This window comes from Musa acuminata, chromosome BXJ3-10, assembly GCF_036884655.1.
Source record: "Musa acuminata AAA Group cultivar baxijiao chromosome BXJ3-10, Cavendish_Baxijiao_AAA, whole genome shotgun sequence".
Taxonomy (NCBI): domain Eukaryota; kingdom Viridiplantae; phylum Streptophyta; class Magnoliopsida; order Zingiberales; family Musaceae; genus Musa; species Musa acuminata.
In genome coordinates, this window is record NC_088358.1 from 28,818,764 (window position 1) to 28,839,104 (window position 20,341).

General features: G+C 39.2%; 3 protein-coding genes and 1 long non-coding RNA gene across 4 annotated transcripts; 1 reads left to right on the forward strand and 3 right to left on the reverse strand.

Moving 5' to 3' along the window:
* Window positions 1–2,821: 2,821 nt before the first annotated feature.
* Window positions 2,822–8,304, reverse strand: LOC135650544 (ABC transporter F family member 5-like). Its single transcript, XM_065170003.1, has 9 exons — window positions 7,218–8,304; window positions 6,341–6,682; window positions 5,705–5,845; window positions 5,392–5,571; window positions 4,926–5,081; window positions 4,125–4,226; window positions 3,904–4,032; window positions 3,203–3,307; window positions 2,822–3,097 (listed from the first exon to the last, which is right to left on the reverse strand). Exons 1-9 carry the CDS (start codon window positions 8,103–8,105, stop codon window positions 3,002–3,004), a joined length of 2,139 nt encoding a protein of 712 aa, XP_065026075.1. The 5' UTR covers window positions 8,106–8,304; the 3' UTR covers window positions 2,822–3,001.
* A 1,169-nt stretch (window positions 8,305–9,473) lies between these two features.
* LOC135651788 (uncharacterized) lies at window positions 9,474–10,959 on the forward strand. The gene is made up of 3 exons (XM_065172213.1): window positions 9,474–9,638; window positions 9,711–9,974; window positions 10,753–10,959. The coding sequence occupies exons 1-3, from the start codon at window positions 9,564–9,566 to the stop codon at window positions 10,798–10,800; spliced, it is 387 nt and encodes a 128-aa protein (XP_065028285.1). The 5' UTR covers window positions 9,474–9,563; the 3' UTR covers window positions 10,801–10,959.
* On the reverse strand, window positions 9,788–10,699 carry LOC135651789 (uncharacterized). The gene is made up of 2 exons (XR_010501935.1): window positions 10,516–10,699; window positions 9,788–10,421 (listed from the first exon to the last, which is right to left on the reverse strand). It is a non-coding gene; the product is annotated as an uncharacterized LOC135651789 (long non-coding RNA).
* A 312-nt stretch (window positions 10,960–11,271) lies between the features above and the next one.
* LOC135651787 (developmentally-regulated G-protein 3-like) lies at window positions 11,272–20,270 on the reverse strand. Its single transcript, XM_065172212.1, has 10 exons — window positions 20,112–20,270; window positions 19,541–19,594; window positions 18,091–18,264; window positions 16,896–16,967; window positions 14,143–14,202; window positions 13,131–13,240; window positions 12,193–12,492; window positions 11,861–12,052; window positions 11,706–11,757; window positions 11,272–11,624 (listed from the first exon to the last, which is right to left on the reverse strand). The coding sequence occupies exons 1-10, from the start codon at window positions 20,151–20,153 to the stop codon at window positions 11,574–11,576; spliced, it is 1,107 nt and encodes a 368-aa protein (XP_065028284.1). The 5' UTR covers window positions 20,154–20,270; the 3' UTR covers window positions 11,272–11,573.
* Window positions 20,271–20,341: the final 71 nt, after the last annotated feature.

Here is a 20,341-nt window from a genome sequence, read left to right on the forward strand (position 1 = left end):
GATGCTCTCCCTATCACTTATCCCTCCGTAAAGGTGCTAATCATAGTTGCATTATAAGCCAATCACATAAGTAATGACACGTGTGACATGATATACACTCTTTTTGTTTATTATATTATTTGATATTTTATCACTTCATATTGCTTGTTGCATGTATATATTATGATGTTCATGGATTTGTGCAATGATAATCAGATCGTGATGATATCATAATAATAAGATCGATTCACCTTTAAACACAGACCTCAATAATCTCAATCATAGGTTATTTGGGAGGGATATCGAGATACTCAGATAGACTGATATATTGTATGCATATCCATATAATGGAGACAGTTGGTCTCATAGCTGCTCGTATGAGGATACTAGGGATATAATGTAGGTGTTCATTGCAGAATAAGTTCACTGATTGATTATCTCACGAAATGTTGGATGGTGCCTTATTGTCAAACAACGATTCTATCATCACAGTAGTATATCTGGTCCTTAGACTTGAGATACCAAATATTCCCTGTATGAGTACTCTACTCTTTGACACCAGACTTATAGATCTGAAAGTTCCAAGTCTAGCACAATTGGTCATCGGGAGTGACAATTAATCTTACTGAATGTCGATAGAGGATCATCCTCTCTCAATATCATAAGAGGAATATCCCATGTATTTTTGTTTAGGCAAATCCCTGGCTAGGGTCTTTCGGATTGAAAGAGAAAGAGTTCTCCGGGAGAATCTAATTAGAGCGAAACTCGAGTAGAAACCGTATGGGTCTGACAACACCATGCTCGGTATACGGTCTCTGGGGTGTTAGATGAACGAAGGAGTATAAATATACGGTAACTAAGGATAGACATGCCCAATGGATTGGATTTCTTTATATTATCTCGGGACTACGACGTAGTGGCATAGTCCATAGTCAATGAGTCGAGTGAATTATTATGTAGATAATAATTCACTAAGCGAGAAGAAGTTCTAATAGGTATGACTCACGGCCAACTTAATATTGGGCCTAGAGGGTCACATATATGCTAGGTGTTTGATGAATAGAGGTTCAGATATAAGATATCCGTTAAAGCCTTTATCTTATTGATATCCAATAAGCCCATGAATTATTGGATCCTATGAATGAGATCTAATAAGAGCTAATGATAGATTTTTAGTTAGAGACCCACTAATCTAAGGAGCTTGGGTAGTTGGATGGATATCCAATATCCAATATAGTATGATCCATTATAGTTAAGTTAATATGGAGTCTCTATAAATAGGAGAGAACTTAAAAGGCCATGGGCTAGGTTTTTTTGGTTATCACCTCCTATTCTCCTCTCCCCTTCTCATTCTCAGCCAGCAACCCCTATTTGGGGCATATGGACAATAACAGGGGGCAGCAACAGCTTTTTGATTGTGTAGTGCGCATGAAAAGGAGATTTGAGTAATGATTCGAGGAGCGTCTTCGCAGCCTCTATAATATGGATCATCGTTATAGAGAAGGATAATTAACCTCTTTTATCCTCTCTTATAGATTTGTAGGAATCCAAGGATATACGATCTCCCTAGGTAACACAACTTTCTTATATATGCAGTTTTTGGTTTCATGGGTTTTTGCACATCAATCTTTATATAATGATAAGAGACTTATTTTTTGCAGAAAATTTCGAGATTTTTGTTTTCTGTTCTTTTGCTGCGTACGTGATGTCACCCTAGATTTTCCAACAAAAGGCAGGCTTCAAGGGCTCTTACAAGAGGAATTTGAAGTGTGACGTCTAATTTATCTAAGATGTTAAGCGTATACTTCCACAATTGTTCTTTAACTTTGAGCATTAGGCATGTCAATCCTTGTTAACGTGAACTCGATCCTCCTTTAAGTGTGGAGGTTGACAATGATGTGGATCTGTTACTCGACCTTCGTGGCTTGATGGTGATAAGAAGAGAGGGTCGAGTGCCCGACCTTAATATTTGGGGTGGATTTAGGTGTCAGGTTTCCCAACCTCTATACCTGGGGTGGAGAGCGATTAGAATTCCCAACCTTCTTGGTTCGATGAGAACCTCAAGCAAGAGGTGCAAGAGATGTTATTAGGTTTCCTTACCGTCACACCTCGAGCGAAGGGGGTCAGGTTTCCTGACCTCCACACCTCAGGTGGAGGAGGGACCCAGCCTCCATATCTTGGGCAGAGGAGGGAACCAATCTCCACATCTTGGGCGGGGGAGGGACCTGATCTCCATGACTAGGTGATTGAGATTTTTTGACCTTTATACTTTGGGCAAAGTTAGGGGTTGGGTTTCCCGACCTCCATGACTCTGGTGAAGGAGGGACCTGATCTCCATAACTCAGGTGAAGGAGATGATCAAGATTTCTCGACCTCTATACTTCGGGCAGAATTAGGGGTTGGGTTTCCCAACCACCACACCTTGGGTGGAGGAGGGACCTGACCTCTACGACTCGAGTGAAGGAGAGGATAGTTCTAAAATAAATTTCACTAGTACTTAGGTTTTTAATACAGTCCTCAAAATATATCAGAGATCAAAATAAATTTGAGTGGTTGGTAAATGATCATTTATAAAATATATGCTTAAAAATAAAGATGAAGCTTTCTTACCGTCAAAACTAATTCAAATATAAGCCTCTCGATCCATTTGGTTCAAAATGTCACTGTCACAATCAAGATACTGTAGAATAATTTTTGAAAAATTTTGCAACCTAAAGAGGAATACAGCTTGTTTAAGACCGACAAAACAAATTTTGCAACCTTTTACTTCTTTTTATCCTTTTGTGACATTCTAGAAAATGACAAAGTACAAAAAGTTAATCGCACATGAGCAAGGTTAAAATTCTAGGAAGAGCTAAGCTTACATTTACTTGTTTGGTAGTGTTTGTACCCATGTATTATATACAATCTTAACATTTTTAATTACAGTATTGATATTTTGATCTGCATAAATCTTGTATGTTCTCATCGCTTGAGGACCATTCATCACTCTTTGTTGCATTCTACATGCTTTTGTACATCATCATTTCCATCGCTTTGCATTCTTCAACCCTTTAGACTTTGCTTTTGCTTGCTGAAAAGCCACCATTTTCTGCTTCTTTCTGGCAGCTTTCATCTCCTGTATAAAGGGGGAAATATCCAAAATTATGTCAGAGAAACATGCTTCCTGCTTTGAGCAAGCCTTTGTTTCACCTCCATAATCGGAAGTTCAGCAAACTTTCACCTTTGACATCTTAGATTTGGCTTTTACTTTTGGAGCCCTTTCTTCAAGTTCAGCCTCGCGCTCCAGTTCTCTATCTCTAGCCTCAAGGTTCTTTTCCAGATAATACTGTTAAAAATAATAAAGGAAATTATTAATGCTTCTATTTGACTATAAATAAACAAAAGAAATTGACTAGCATTGGGAACAAAACACAAATAAGTTATTTGGAAAGGAAGCTCAAACTCGATGATATTCATCCAACCGAAGTTCAAGATTTTAAAGGAAAATTAGGACTTGCAGACCTAAGATGGAAAAATCATTAATTCATAAAACTTTCCATGACAAACACCCTCACCACAATAGCAAGGAAAGCAGTAACAAGAAGAAGGAATACTAGCCAGCTAACCAAGCACCATGAAAATCAAGGGTCAGACCATATTATGGGAGAGAATCACTTTATAATTCCTTATCACTTCAATGCCCAAGATTATGATAGGTTTAAGGCCGTGGAAGCAAAGAAATTGTGATGAAAATGACCAATGATAGATCTACAATCAAAATCTTATGTTATTGAGCAAGTCACTAGTACAGTTGATGGTCTTTGTAAGAAACAGAAGACATTAGAATATCTGAGAGTGAGGAATATGATAAAGCATATAGATAGCAGCACATGGATATATAGTCCATCTACTCAAAGAAAAATTGTGAGTAAAATATTTTACATTGTAATCTCCTGCATAGTCTTGCAGGGTTTCATCTTTCACCTCTACCACTCTATTGACTATCTGTCGTATGAAATAACGATCATGAGAAATGGTGATAACAGTTCCCTGGTACTCAGATATAGCCTCCTGTTTCAGACTCAAAATAATAACAAGTCAGTTAACCAAATAATCTATAATATATAGAAGTGTGACAAGGAGATCCAAGGTTGAAAAGGCACCTCTAGCATCTCTTTTGATGGTATATCTAAATGATTGGTTGGTTCATCCAAAACTAATAATGTAGATGGCTTCACCATAAATTTGCAAAAAGCAAGTCGTGCCTGCAACCAAATTGAAAACCACGAGTCAGAATACCAAGCATAAAAAAGGGCACACCCAGTACCCAATGCACGAGTCAGAATATCAAGCATACAATGCATTAAGAACCTGTGGACATAGTGCATATGCAAGATGCTCCTTTATGCAGATAAATATAGTCAATAGGAGATTAACTAATACTCTATAAGAAATGAAGGATAAAACTAGCAGGAACCCTTTTAAAACAGATACTGCTTTGCTTGGTTCTAGTCTTTAAGTGAGAGAAGAAAAGCAACACTTCATGGACTTCTAAGTATTAGTTTGTGAAACTCTTTGTCTTACAAAGTCAAGGATCTTGTGAAGCTACAACTGATGTGCACAACAATTAAACTGCAGTTGCGAACTTGTTATAATTTGTATATTGTTGTTACACATAAATATGTAGCTACACTATACTATAGCTTATGTACTATTACATCGGCAGTAAACCAACAAATCTTCACATTATCAAGACAATGCAAATCCTTGAGAACAATACAGATGTCAACAGGTTTAGTGTAACAGTTTCAATACATAGACAAAAATAATTGAAATAATCTAGCTATGATTGAATCCATCTCTCCTTTACAATCAAAATGAGTTCCAGTGAATGAAAGAAAAAAAGAAAAACAAAGGATGGAATGAAATCGAGAGTAAGGAAATAATATTTCCAGGTTGCATACCTTTTCTCCACCACTCAAAACAGAAACTTTTCTATCAAGCATATTTGATTTGAAGTTACAACGACCAAGGAGACCTTTTATGTCATCAATTCTCCAGTCTTCTGCAGCTTCTTCAACTGTCTCTAGCACAGTTTTCTCCAGATCAAGTGCTTCTGCCTGTTAATTGTTTTTGTGAATTAAACACCTCTTTGCAATTATTAAAGAATACAATAACGCCAGAAGGGTTCATTAAGTCTAGTTGACTATAAAACACATCCTTCAATTTTTCAAACCAACATACTATTGTGAAACTGAAGTGATGGATTTATCACAAAATAGAATTAATGAAGGATGCTATTCTCATTATCACAAAATTGTTAGTATTTATTTTTTATTTCCGTGACCATCAATATCCTGGCATCTTGTGTGCTACAAGTTTGTGTCACCAAGAAACTGGAGTGATGGATTTCAAGCACTGTTAACGTACCTGGTTTTGTTCAAAATAATTTGGCAACACATTATGCTCCCCAAGCAAAACATCACCCCCTTGAGACTTCTCCAGTCCCATAATAAGTTTAAGCAAACTGCTCTTTCCGCAACCATTTGGCCCGATAATAGCTATTTTCTCACCCCTCTCAACTAAAAGATTTGCCTTTTTAAACAAAACCTGCCACATCAAAAAACACATCAGATAAGAAAAATGATGTTCCTAATATACTTGTAACTTCTCTTTGCCTCAAAGAAAGTAAGTCCTTATAGTTAAGCACTATACTTCCATTGTCTAAGAAAAGTTACCTTACCTTATCACCATATCCAAAATTTAGGTTCTTAATGGTTAGGACTGTTCTCCCACTTCTCCCACGCTCTGGGAATCTAATTTTTAATTGCTTTCTCTGAAAAGGCTTCTCAACTTGTCCTTCTTCTTTGAGTTTCTCCAATTTCTGGCAACACATCAGCATGAGTTAATTATAGCACAAGGAACAAGCATGACACACTACTCAGTTTCAAGAAACTAGAAACAACATGACACAGGATGTGCTAAGTAAGCAAATTACATTGGTATTGTAATAATCAAAGGCCTCCTACATGTCAATATTTAATCTACTGTATTAGTAACATATACTCGAGGCCTTCTATTTTTCAGCTTTTAACCCACTCTATTAGTGACATATTCCTATTGTACTATTTATTATTAGGTTGTTTGTGCATTTTATAGTGATAAGAGAACCAGTTTGTGATTTCTGAAATCAAAGATTTTCGTCACCAAATTGGTATGACAAATAGTTACTACTCGAGTCACTAAATGAAGCATTATCACTTCACAAATGTGATGCAGTGCCTCCAAGATCTAACTGATACTTGGAGGGAACAAGATCAATAAGGTCTAACACATATAGTATTTGAAGAATGTTCAAGGAAACAACATCAGTAGGTACCTTCTCTTCACTGGATGCACGTCCAGCATTAACTCCAGCTCCTAATCTGTTTATCAAGTCTCTCGTGTGCTCAATCTCCTTCTGTTGCTTTTCCCATGCCACGTGTTGAGTTTCTACCCATGCTGCTTTTGCTAGCACATATTCAGAATAGTTACCCATAAATGTCCTGGACACTCCCATATCTGTTTCTACCATTTTCGTGCACAGTTGATCAAGGAAAGCTCTGTCATGGGATATAATAACCATGGGCACATCTTGCTTATTAAGATAGCCTTCCAGCCACTCGATTGCATCCAGATCAAGGTGATTAGTGGGCTCATCAAGCAGCAGCAAGTCAGGATCCTGCAATTACCATGATTTATATTAAAAAATCCACCATCTGTACTAGCACAAAATGCATGATGCATATCATTAAGCATGAATTGACAACAAGCAGTAAAATCAATACCAAATATAAAAAAACCAGATAAGAACTCAAGGATTTGTAACAATAGAGCAACATTAAAAATAGTAATGATATTCACAATTAAATATTCACATTTTAAAGAAAATGGCATGTTGAGTAAGAGGTGACTGAAGAGAGAAAGAACAAGAAACAGATAAGATAATTTGGACAAGCAAGCTGAAATGGACAAAACACTACAAATGAATCAGAAGAACCTAAATCAATGAAAAACAATAGGATTATTTATCACAAGATAAGCTGAAGTTTCACAAGTAAATCAAGTTGCACAATTATTCCCTAGATTCAGATTTATGATGAAACAAAAAAAATCAGCACTCTTTTTTGTTGTGATTAAAATGAACATACTAAAGAATTAGCACATATGAACTATCAAATCCTAGAAAATGTTCTTAAAACGCTAACCAAACGTACCTGAAGTAGAATTTTCCCAAGAGACATTCTCATCTGCCACCCACTGCTGAATGATGCTACCAACCGATCAGAATCCTCAGGCGCAAAACCAAGCTCAGGCATCAACTTACTAATTTTCACATCCACTTGATCTAGGTCCAGATCCTGTGACCGCCTCTGAAGCAAGTCCAACTCATCCAGCAACCTCGCCATCAAGCTCAGGTCCTCTACAGAGCTCTCCAACGCTTTCTGGACCTTCTCCAACCTATCTGCAACCTCCGCCTCCTCCTTGAAAACGCTCAAGAACTCCTCTTTCACTGTCCTGTTTTGGCGAACTCCAAACTCCTGGCTCAAGAACGCGATCTTCATATTCTCCTTCGCCTTAACCACATTCCCGGAGTCCGGCTCCTCCAACCCGGCGATAATCCTCAGCTGAGTGGTTTTCCCGGCACCATTCACGCCGACCAACCCAACCTTCTCCCCTTTCTTCACCTCCCAGCTGACGTCCTTCAGCAAGGTCACACCTTTGAAGCTTTTACTGATATTCTCTAACCTAACCCCTGACGAGACGCTCGACGCCCCAGTGCTCGACTTCTTCTTCCCCTGCCTCCTCGACGCATCATCCACGGCGCTCTCCGAGAAGAGGGATTCGAGGTCTGCGGCGGTGTCGGCATCCACAACGGCCGTCTCCACGGCGGCCCTGGGGGAAACGCGGAGCCTTCTGATCCTAGAGCCAGCAAAGCCAGTCCTTTTAACAAACGACGCACCGAATCGCCTATTCACAGCGGGAGAAACCGAGGAGGGACGGACCCGCGGCAGGATTCCTGCCTTTCCGGCGTCCAAAAGGGGCGAGCCCGACAGGAATCCCGATCGGAGGTCGAGGGTTTGCAACCTGGTCGAAAGATCCATTACCGGCGTCAAAAAGAATCGACCTTGGGCGAAACCTCGCAGGGGAAACAACGAAGATTCTTCAAGCAGTTCGCCGTAAACTAGGGCTATAAAACCAGGGACTCACGAAGAAGATTTCGATGGAGGGTAGCGAGTAATCCCGCGAGCGCTCTCCGCGTAGAGAGTTCACCGGGAAAACCCACCGCCCATCGCAAATGGTTTGAGCTCGAAACAGATACTTATAGCGATCCATCGACCTCTTCGCTTTTGTAATAATGTATAAAATAATTGAACTTATACCCCTGCAATTTAACTAAATCACAGAAAGACCGAGACGATCGAACGGATGATTCGTGATCTTTTTGTGTGAGAATAGCTATTTCGACGGGTGCGATTGGGAGATAGTGTTTCTGTGATTCTCTTTAAGATCGAGGGTAAAGAAATAAAATAAAATGAATAATTGTGCAGAAGGAAAAGGGCGGTGCAGGTAAAACCGCAGGGGTGCTTCAAGACTCGTGCTGCGATCGTCGACCACTCGCGGGGAGCCACGTGTAAGAGTTGGAGCTCGTGGCTTGCGTCCTCCACGAGTTCGATTCCCGCATCCGTATCGACGAAGCATAACACCCGCAAAAAAAAAAAACCCCGATTCCTAAATCAATTAAAATGATTCCATCTGGGCCTAAATTGAGCCCAATAAAGATTGGGCTGGACTTGTTAGGACCAAAAAAGTTGGACATAAGAATCTTAACCTTGGATGTAATATAATGAAAGATCAAATGCGTACGCTTGGATCAGCTAAACCGCGCGAATCTTGAAGTAAGTTCTGATCGATGGCTAAATCATCGCCCGTTGAATCAAGAAGATAAAACTAATGATGAGGCATTCGTGGAAGTCCGTCGAATGAAGAAAGCCTCCTGAACCCTGCTTGAGCTCGGATAGGCGATCGGCAGCCGCTGCGTAACCCGAATCCGAAGAACAATTTGATATTGACTTCAGCTACTTAACTCTTCCGGTTAACTGCTCCTAACTACTTGCGTGGCCCAACGAAGATTAGATACCATGACCGTTCGCATGGCCCACCACCGATGTCGTGGTCGAGAGTGTGGGTCCCAGTAGCTTCATTTACGACCCCAAGGCTGGCCACCAATGGGAGGCCGTATTCCTCTGTTTGATGTCTCGTACCGTATCACACCATCTTGTGCTGTGACCTGATGAAAACGATACATCTATCCACATCATTAACTTGTCGACACGCGGCCACAACGCGGGTCGGCATGAGGATCCAATCAAAAACCATCCACGGTTGCGACCCTCACCCCTCCACTGGTACCTGTGAATACCCAAGGACTACAGCTGTTCCACTCGACAGACTGTCTTCCTGGCCTCCTCATCTTCCACGAAGCATAGCGTAGCCACTGTTGTCCTCTTCTCCTCTCCCATCAATTACGCGCAATAAATACGGTGCTGAGGCTGGGTTCCATGTTCGTTGCTCCTCGGCCTACAACTCACCCCTTTGAAGCTGCGAAGAAATCTCCCATGGGCGATTCCAAGGAGGTCACCGCTCAAGCTTTTCTTCTTCTTCTTCTTCGTTTGTAGTGCTCGATCTTGATTTTGTTTGGGTTGCAGAGTGATGGTGGTAGCGGCGGGTGGATGTCGGTGCCGGCGTTTGGGGAGTGGGACATGAAGAACGGGGTGCCGGACTACTCCATGGACTTCACCAAGATCCGGGAGATGCGGAAGCAGAACAAGAACACCTCCCGCGCCAGCCTCGGAAACGACGACGAGCTCCGATCCGGCACCACCAACAAGGAGGAGCAGGAGGCGCCACGCCACAGCCTTCCCGAGCCCGACCTACGCCGCCCCATCCACCACCACCACGGCTCACCCACCGTACTTTCGATCTCCCTCTTTACTTTTCCTTTTTAATTTTCATTTTTTTGGGAGAAAAATGTTGGAAGTAATCACTTAATTCTCCGTAGAAAATATCGATAGATTCACATATCAGAAATAGCTATGAAACTTAGCTTGAAGAACACGGCTGGGTATTAAATCCGTGGCGTGCACAAAATAGAGATTTTTGTTGGGAGTGGAATGAAATCGTGGGAGAGGAATGTGAGACTTGAAAACCATGCAATGTAGCTAGTAGAAGTCATCGGCCATTTCCAGTCCTGGAATCATGGAAGTGGGCGAGGCCTTCGGCCGTAGTGGGACGGTGGCCCATTTGCGCGTGGTGGAGAAGTTGATGGAGAGATGAAGCGCAGGTGGGGGGTGGCAAAGCGATTGGCTCCGGTATCCCATGCATTGATGGGATTGATCAGAGAGTGTGGTGTGATGGCCCTGTGGAAATTTATGACAGATTAATGATTGATGTACTCGCACTGACTGCAACAAGTACATTGTGACATGTTGGGAGAGGAGGAGCAAAAGTTACCTGTCTATCTCTTCGTTCGTTCCAGGGAAAGGGTGCTTTTTCCTCCTTCAGGAAGAACCAAAACATACTAGTCTGGCAGGCAGATTACTTTGTCCCTGCTTTCATCATTATATAGTTTCAATAATCAAAAACACATATGCATCTTTTTTTAGCTATATGAAGTCTAAAAACTCGATAAGACTTGGTTTACTGCTCTAAAAGTAGGAGCTTCTGTGATGCTTTACCTTTGTGGTGCAGGGGAGGAAGAAGTTTATGGGCTACTTCCAGTGCTGTATAGGAGCATGAAGCAGTGGCCGTCTGCGTTCACGTAGAATAGTTTGTGGGTTGCGTGTTTCTCGGTCTGCCCTGCACACTTTGGGTGGCCTTATTACCTTGTTGCTATTGGCTAAGAAAAAAGTTGTATGTTGTTGGAATCTTAACTATTAAGTGCCACTATGCGTGCCATACACGGAGCTAAACCTTGAGGCGGCTATGTCCGTTGTAATATGCTGCCAACACTTGGCTTTGGCTGGACAATGTGTCGATGAAAACTGAGAGATTCCCAGCCCAAAGTGTTCCTTGTCTTGTATATTTATGCAAAAGTCCTGCTCAACAAAAAATAGTCCAGTCACTCGATCTATTAGTTAAGTGAAGAAAGATTAAACATAGCAGCTTTACTCACGGTGTTGCCATGGATGAATGTTCTTGTATCTCTCTCTCATGGGAGAACCAGCAAAGACATAATGCAACTTTCATTTCTTTGCAAAGCCTGCAGTCTTAAAAGCACTGTGGGACGTATTTCATGTACCTGGAATGTAGCATGGTCAGAGTTTAAACAACGTCTCCATGAATGATCTCAATCACAAAATGTTGCTCGGTTCAGTTCTACAGCAGTGCAAACTTTTCACCAGTAGAAGCACTGTCATACAGTAGTATGTTTAATTCTAACCCGAGCAGGAATACAAGGATGACAACAACTCCTAATAAAGTAGAGCTCAACTCAAAACTCAGACCCAGCTGCCATCCCTTGCAAATCCATCGAGGATCAACCCAAGAACCACAGAAATCCTTTGCTTGATTTACACCTTCTTGATGATTTGAACTACATCCTCGTCTTCGAGTTCATGTTCCTGAAGCGTTACAAGTAGGGCAAGGTTCACAAATTGATATGGTCTTGACACGTGCAAATTTTAAGAGTAAAAAGGGAGTACCTTGCCAACTCTCTGTGGTTTATGCTTCGCACTTGAACCCCAAACTAGTGCACTGCATGGTTCAATTAGAAAGAGATTGATCATGCGGATCATCCTGAAGAACTCATAGCAACTAAAAGAAACAGCAGAAATTAAATGAATGTAAGAGGACTTACTATTTGAACTGTTTGACCATGTCCTTATGAATTCTATTACAGAAGTCTTCAACGGTTGTCCTCTTGGAAGATAGGATGACAGGGTCCTCGTAATCTGGGTTCAGACCCTTTGGCTTTGTGTAAATTCGAACCAGATCAAGATATTCCCATATCTTTTCTAAAAGACCATCAAGATTCCACTCCAGGTGAGCACTGTTACACGATTACAAAAGAAAATAATTCATTCTGACTTCAGCGACTAGTACAACTTCAGACAATTCTAATAAATTGAGGTGGTAACACCATTGTTAAGGATAAAGGATAAAGCATATACATGTATAATAAAATGATACCTGACTGGACAGTAGTGAGGAAGCTTATCTAGGATTTCCAGTTCTTCGAGTGTAATCTGATCTATCTTGTTCACTGCATAGATGCACGGCATATAGACTCTGCTTCCCTCAATAACATCTATCAGATCATCTGCAGTCGCATCATACCGAAGAGAAATATCAGCATTATGTATCCTATATTCACTACATATTGCCTTAACTGTCTCAAGGTCCAATTGTGTGTTTGTGACTGTAGATGTGAAGTTGATGCCACCCTTGTCCTTTTTTCTGAAAGTTAAATTAGGGGGCTCCTTATTTAACCTGCCATTTGATCAAAGTAATGCATTTAAATCTTTTCAGAGGTAATAGATTGTCAGCAGACAAAAAAATCAGTGTGGAGCTCCGTACACACACATAAGCATGTGTGTGTGTATATATATATATATACAAATGCAAACAAACATTGAAACTATGCAAACAGCTAATGGCAGCACACAAAGCACGATAATCAAGAACTACTAATGCATCAATAGTAACTCAATATATTCATTAAAGCATATTTCTATAATAAAATAATTTTGATGCAGAACTACAAAAACTGCATGTTGAAATATTATTAATCTAGATAGTAGTAGGCAAAGCTGCAAAGAGATGCAACACTGCTTTAACTTCTTGGGATGATGAAGAAGACATCTTTACATGGTGCTTCTAATAATTTCAATGGTTATTTGTTGTCCAAATATTATCTCTTAAGATAATATCTAAATAATGCACAAGAAGAAACCAAGTTGTTGATGATAATTCTCTATATAACCAAGTGGTACTCCACACAAACAAAACCATATGGAGTAACACATAAATTTGGTGTAGGTTCTGGCCTTCTGTGTTTCCAGTCTCATCCCAGATGCACCATAAACACAACAAGGTTCATGTAAGAATAAAATCATTTTCCATATTACCTTATGCCAAACCCCTCAAGTTCTTTCTCAATAAGCCGCTTGTGAGTTATTGGTTTGATAGCATCAAGAACAATCAAAATACAGTTGCACGTCCTAGCAGTACTTATCACCTGAAAAATAAAAAATTAATCAGCTAAATTCAAACATATCAGTAAGCAGGATAATAAAATTTCCAAATACTTGGTAGACAATAGAAGTTCAGGGCAATGTGGCAATGAATACATGCAAAATAAGCTACCTCTATTTAATAACTCATTAGACATGTTATAAGTCCCCACCATGTGAAATCAAGCATTTGTCCTTAAAATAGTATATTATTATCTTCAAAATAACTACAGAACTGGTACAAAATAGTCCCACAATCCATTTTTCATATTCACCAAATTCCTAAAGAACTTTTGCAGAGAGCATGACCTTTATTTGGTTAACAATCTTACTTCTCCACCTTTTCCTTATTCATGAAGGTTGTTATTCAGAACCATTTGTCTCATTGTCCAAGTAGCCCAACCCACTCCTGTCATTCTTGTATGCTAAGCCACCAGCCACCTAAGTTAGTTCTTGCCAAACTCTAAAGATATTGATAAATAACACATGAATTATTCCTACAATGTTCTTTGATGCTATAATCAGATATGCTTCAGATGTTATTCTCTTATGAGCCAACTTGTTTGTTACCCTGTTCTTCCTAATCGACAAAATGGTGAAGAAAAGATATCTGATACCTCTAATAGAAATAGATTAAGTTTTACATGCTTCCTAATCAACTAATTAGGTTCAATGTCTAAAAAAAGCTATTTTAGATGTTAGGTGTTAAAAGTTTGACAAGTAATCATTGTGCTAATTCGACATCAAGAAATAAGCTATTTGACAAAACATCCATGCTCACTCTCACCTATGTATGTGGAAACATCCTTAATACTGCCTACAAAGTTCATTTTTGCAATAATTCATTGATTAAAAGAGATATGCACAAAAGCATACAAAATATTGAAATGTTGGGCATATTGCATACCTGCCTTCCTCTACCCTTTCCATCCTTCGCACCCTCGATGATCCCCGGTAGATCCAATAACTGAAGAAAACCAACACATTAGAAAAAAAATCATCTAACAAAAACCACAACTATGAAGTGAACTCTGTTAACTAGAAGAATCAATGACATGATAATGCAAGACAACCTAACAGGGGCTTGCAAACTGCAACGGGAGTTGTTTTGATTGCAAGCACTAATGTGCTTTGATCTTAATATGCAAATATGTATATGCATGCATCTTCTGCTGGTGTGACTGGAAAACCAAATCCACTATATTTAGTAATAAAAGCTTGTGTTTCACCTAAATTTTATTTAGAACTAAAAAAAGAAGTTGGTTCAATCATTATCCATATTTTATAGAAATCCTCACGAGTGGCTAAAAAGCAGCTTCAAATATGCAATTTCATGGCAATTCTTTTCTGAATCAGAGGTGAAAAAGCCACTGTCCAGGATGGTGCTTGAGATGGGCTTTCTCGAGACATCTGGTTGGCATGTATAATGGGAATAGTCACATACTAAGACCTTGTCTAAGGCTGCAAACTATGGTTGCTGTTTGGAGTAAAAAATAGTTAAGATACATGGAATGTCTAGAAGAGCATATCTGATCTGCCATTAATTACTGCTGGCCACATCTAGAAGATCAGAAGGCAGTTGTGGCTTCTTATTAAAGCAGATTGGTTGGAGGGACCTAGTATCAGTGGCTGTAGGTTCAATAAACATGGTTGGATAGCAAGTTGACATGGCAACACTCGCGCTTGTTGACACTTAGCAGGAACTGAGTGATTGGCGCATTAAGGGCAGAAGGTAACAAGTAGATAAGAAACAAGGGAAAGGCTTTGAGGGTGGGGAATCATTGTTTACAATGCTGGGTGGATGCAAGTGGCATGTCCAGGTAAAGATTCGTAAGATTAGAAGATTATTTGGAATGCGAGTGTTGCCATGTCAACTTGCTATCCAACCATGTTTATTGAACCTACAGCCACCGATACTAGGTCCCTCCAACCAATCTGCTTTAATAAGAAGCCACAACTGCCTTCTGATCTTCTAGATGTGGCCAGCAGTAATTAATGGCAGATCAGATATGCTCTTCTAGACATTCCATGTATCTTAACTGAGTGATTGGCGCATTAAGGGCAGAAGGTAACAAGTAGATAAGAAACAAGGGAAAGGCTTTGAGGGTGGGGAATCATTGTTTACAATGCTGGGTGGATGCAAGTGGCATGTCCAGGTAAAGATTCATAAGATTAGAAGATTATTTGGAATCCACAATAAAAATTTAGGATCACGGTCAAATTGGACGATGAATCAGTTCTCTGAAGACATACAGAAAAGCACAAAATTTATTTGAGATCAGCCTTAACCATTGGAAAGAAACTTAATCAACCAAAATTCGGCTGGAACACACCAGAATCTGGTCCAGAGTAGAACTGATAAGAATATAGCCAGAACTGGTCGCAATTGGCTGAAACCATCAAATAATTGGCTAGACCGAGCTCCTACAAATTCCAGTATAATAGGTCGAGTATAGCTGGCTTCCCAAAATTTTTGGCTAGACCAAGGTCCAACAAAATTCCAGTATGCTAGGTAGGGTCTTCATCATGCAACACCCAACCATGAGCACCTCTAAATGCATCCGGTGAATGTAATCTGGAATTCTTGACTCTACATACTATGTGTATATAGTAAAACTCTACTGACTAATTAAGGTAGTCAAGGTATTGAAAGAACACAAATTAACATGACCACAGTTACAAATTTATGGTTCAGGGACAAATCAGATTTCAGGAAGTGCAGGAATCTCAATCAGAAAAAACAAAAAACACTAGCTCCATTTCATTTAATCAAGGAGCAGAAAAATTGTAATTATTAGTCAAAGTATGTAATGGAGAAAATTCTTAAGCAGCATACCTATGTTCTCGCAATTGGTTACTTGAAGAGAACTATAAAAGTTCTCATAATTTTGTATTGTAATTAAGAACTTATTACAGCTCCATTTTGATAAAGGCATCTGAATCTTTAGTAGATCAGTTAAACAAGGTGGTAACTGTTAAAAAATTGGATAAGAACTTTTTAGATGTGTATTGGTTGAGCACACAAGAAGACCGTGTGATAGTTGGATCATCAGATATGCTCTATAAGGCTACATATGCAAAGACCTATAATCTCAAAGTCTTAAAACACTTGCAAAAGGGCATTATATGGTTTAACCTAACTCTTCCGGGCATATGCAAAGTTTCACAATGTGTAATTTAAGAGCTTTAATCAGCAAACATGGAATTTGTTTCCAGACAATTTCTTTAGACTTCTTGAATTTAAAGATTAGTTACTACTATTTCCTTAAACTGAAAGACAGACAAATGATATGACACCAATATACTTGAGTATTTTAAAGTGTTAGGTGAGTTTCAATTGAGCTGTATCATGCTGAGATGGTATCAGCATGAGAGCTCATGCATGCTATCTGTGTATATCATGTGAGACAAGCATGGATCTGACGCCCGTAGAGTTTTAGTTGTGACATAACATGACAGCATGTACTAACACGAATGCGAGGGGAAAACTAAAACCACACAAAGAACAGTAGTAGACAGTCACAGTACAATACCAATATAATATACTGATAAGAGAGTCAATTGTAGAGGCATCATATATTAGAAATAAATCAACTTCATCGCCACATGGCTCTAAAGACATCCTCAAAAAGCAAATGGACCTTTGTATTAATAGAATACCTGAATTTTAGCACCTCTGTACACGATCACACCCGGAATACAAGTTAAGGTGGTGAACTCATAAGAGGCAACCTGTTACATCAGAAATATTTCAAGATATCAATGCTTTTTTAAATCAAATTCACAACATGTTGCGTAGCACATAGAAAACACCTGCTATTCTCTTTGTATAATTAGTGTAATAGTTTTCGTCCAACATCACAGCACTGAGATTGATTTAAATAGGCTGGATCAAATATTGGGATCAGGTTTTTTTCTAGAACTGATCAAAATGCAGCTTGGATCTTCAAGATCCAGCCATACAAGTTTGACCAACTAAAACTAGATCCCGATGGATCAGCTCTAGGTGGATCCAGTCACATCACCAAAAAGATCTCCTAGAATTGGACCTTAACAATCACAATCAGGGATCCATGAGATCCAATTGGGATGTGGACAAATCCCACAAATCTTTGTTCTCATCAACAACATGCAACAATTTAAATGAACTCCTAGCAGTTCCCTCTTGGCAAGATTGATCCATCTTATAGGCATATGTATGAAATCAATCTCTTTGTTGGAGATCCGTAAGAGTGCTTTCTGCCCATAAAAGAGTAAACTCACCCGGCTTCTTTGTCTATATATGGTATACAAAATTTTCAGATAATGAGTTTTAGAATTTGGATGTAGCTGTTATGGTGCAATAATAGTCTGAACCTGCATGCTTGCACCTTGAACTGGATGACTGGCAGTGGCATCTTCTCAACCAAAAAAAAAAGAAACAAAAGAAAAAAAATTCCACAAGATTGCTTCATTGAGGAGACAAAAGCTCGGAACGCAAAATGCTAGTGTCCCTAGATCTACTAATAGATTAAAACACCCACTATTTAAATTACACCATTATATGGAGTCCCTTCATCCAGTACTCTGAAACAACGATATTAATTTAAGAAAAAATCAAAAAATCAAACAACTGTGCAAGAATACAAGTAGAAACACATACATGTAGAGAATTTAAGAATAAATAGAAAGCAAGGGACACCATAAAGTTATTTTCCAATCACAACCTAAAGCTACAGCTCATGACATGAGCAACCATCTATTACATTGACAAAAGAATGTGCATATATATATATATATATATATATATATATATATATATATATATATATATAATATTATGCAGCAAAGAATTTTGTTAGAAAAAGTGACACACCTCTGAAAATGTGCCTGTTAATTTGTTCAATAGTGTTGATTTTCCAACAGATGGAAAACCTACAAGACCAACTCGTGCATCTCCACTTTTAGTAACATCAAAGCCTTCACCAGCACCACCACCACCTTTAGAAGTAGGTGCCAAGAGCTCCCGACGTAGCTTTGCAAGTTTTGCCTTCATAGAAATAACAATCAACTCATTATACAACTGGGGGAAAAATATGGGGAAAAAACATAGTATTTATGAGCAATTGAACTAGAATGCAGAAGAATAGAATAGTGAGACTTTGAGATACATAAACCATAGTAGTAATTTCAGCAATTAGCTGCATTATACAGTAGGTTGCCATAAAAAAATTTCTCATTTTACTTCCATTTGCAGTATCACATTTTGTTAATTAGGATCTACTCAGCAAGGAAAACTGGAGGACAAATTTAACAGTGCTAGACAATGATCCTGCAGGTGCTCCAACTCAATGAAGCATTGATAAATGCCAATACCATCAGTTACCCTTCTTTTTGAAATTTGGAAATAAAAATATTGATTTAAATTGAAAAAAAAAATTGAGTACATCAATCAGAACAATTACGCTACCAATAACCAAGCAAGACCTTGAATGGGAAATTTTATATATCTAAATATAGTACTCGACACACTTATTTGAATCAACCTTTTAACCCATCAATTTAGATTTGAAATCAGAACCCAAGCCAAGAAAACATGAGCATAATAAACCATTTTTGCACAGATTCATATGCAAGAGTAGTATAGGTTTGCAACACCATGGCTGCATTTTGTTTGGGATTAAAATAAATCCAGCTAACCAACTTAAAGCTATTTTTTTTATTAGATTCCTATAGGGTAATTTGATGGGTTAATTTACCCTGAGTCATCAGGGTGGGAACACTTTAACCAGGTTAATTATGCTCCAGGAAGCTAGGAATGTTAAACCAATAACCATCAGTTCAACCCTCCCTAATGTTAAACCAAATGAAGCCTTAAGTTCAACATGAACATATAACTTACTTTGGCATATGCCTAACACTGAACTTATTGGAATAATCAATTCATATTTGTTTTTATATGAAAGTGGCACTCAATCAGAATGTAGAATGGTCAACAATATGGCTGACCAACCATGCATAAAAAAGAACTAGCCCACGTACATGAAAAAAACACATTACTGTTATCTGGAAAAGGAAGCCAAAAATCTTTGAATGGCAAAGAAATAGTAGCTCCTCATCGACAAGGAGAAGACAAACTCTTGGTCCATAACATGTCGTTGGTCATGCTTAGTTTCAGTCTCAATGTATGTATACTGACAATAGATCAGTTTATGATAGGGAAAAAGAGCTTCAATGAGGAGACAATAAATAGTAGAGAAGTGAACGTCTGTGCTCTAGATTGTAACCAACTTCAAACAGGCAGCGATATATCAAATAAAAGGCACCTTCAGCAGACCAAGGTGATGGGCTGTCGCTTTGTTCTTCTGAGTCCTTGCCATCTGCCAAAACAATATTGGTGGCAATATTAGCATCTCAACTCACAAGATTAAAATGCAAAAGACTTCAAACAAAGTGAGCAGGCAAAAGATCCCTAATAAGAAACCAATGCAACACCTCCACGATCTATCTAATCCTCGTTCGATAGTAGTGTTCTGAATTGCCTCCAGTACACCTATAAGTCACCATCAAGATTCTACAACAGACGTCTATCAAAAATATGCGGGACAAATCTCTCAACCTCCACAGATATCAAAAATATGCGGGAGATTCAACCGTATAAAGCAAAACGCCTCCATCAAGAAAGAAGACAAAAACCCTACGCAACGAGGAAAGGCAAGAAATTCGATACACACAGACAAATGCTTGAGATACAGATGATCCACCATCGGACTGGATTCGACTGGATCACGCCCAGTCAAAAGGAGAAGGCACTGAACCCCACTCCACCAAGAGACTGATACATATAGGGCGAACAACAAAGACGGTAGGGATCTTGGAAAGCATGGATCGGGTTACCTCATCTTCGATATCCTTGATCTTCTGCATCACGGTAGCCATGGCGCCCCTCTGCGGTGTGGAGCTCGCGCTCGCCTTCTCCCGTCTTCCGAGTTATCGAGTCTCCGATGCGGCTCGATTGTGTCGGTAGCGGTGAGCCGTATCGTTTCCCATCGCACGCACTCGTCTATTATACGGGGTCCGATTAAACCGGGCCGGCTAGGGCAACTAATTGGTTAACTACATTTAAA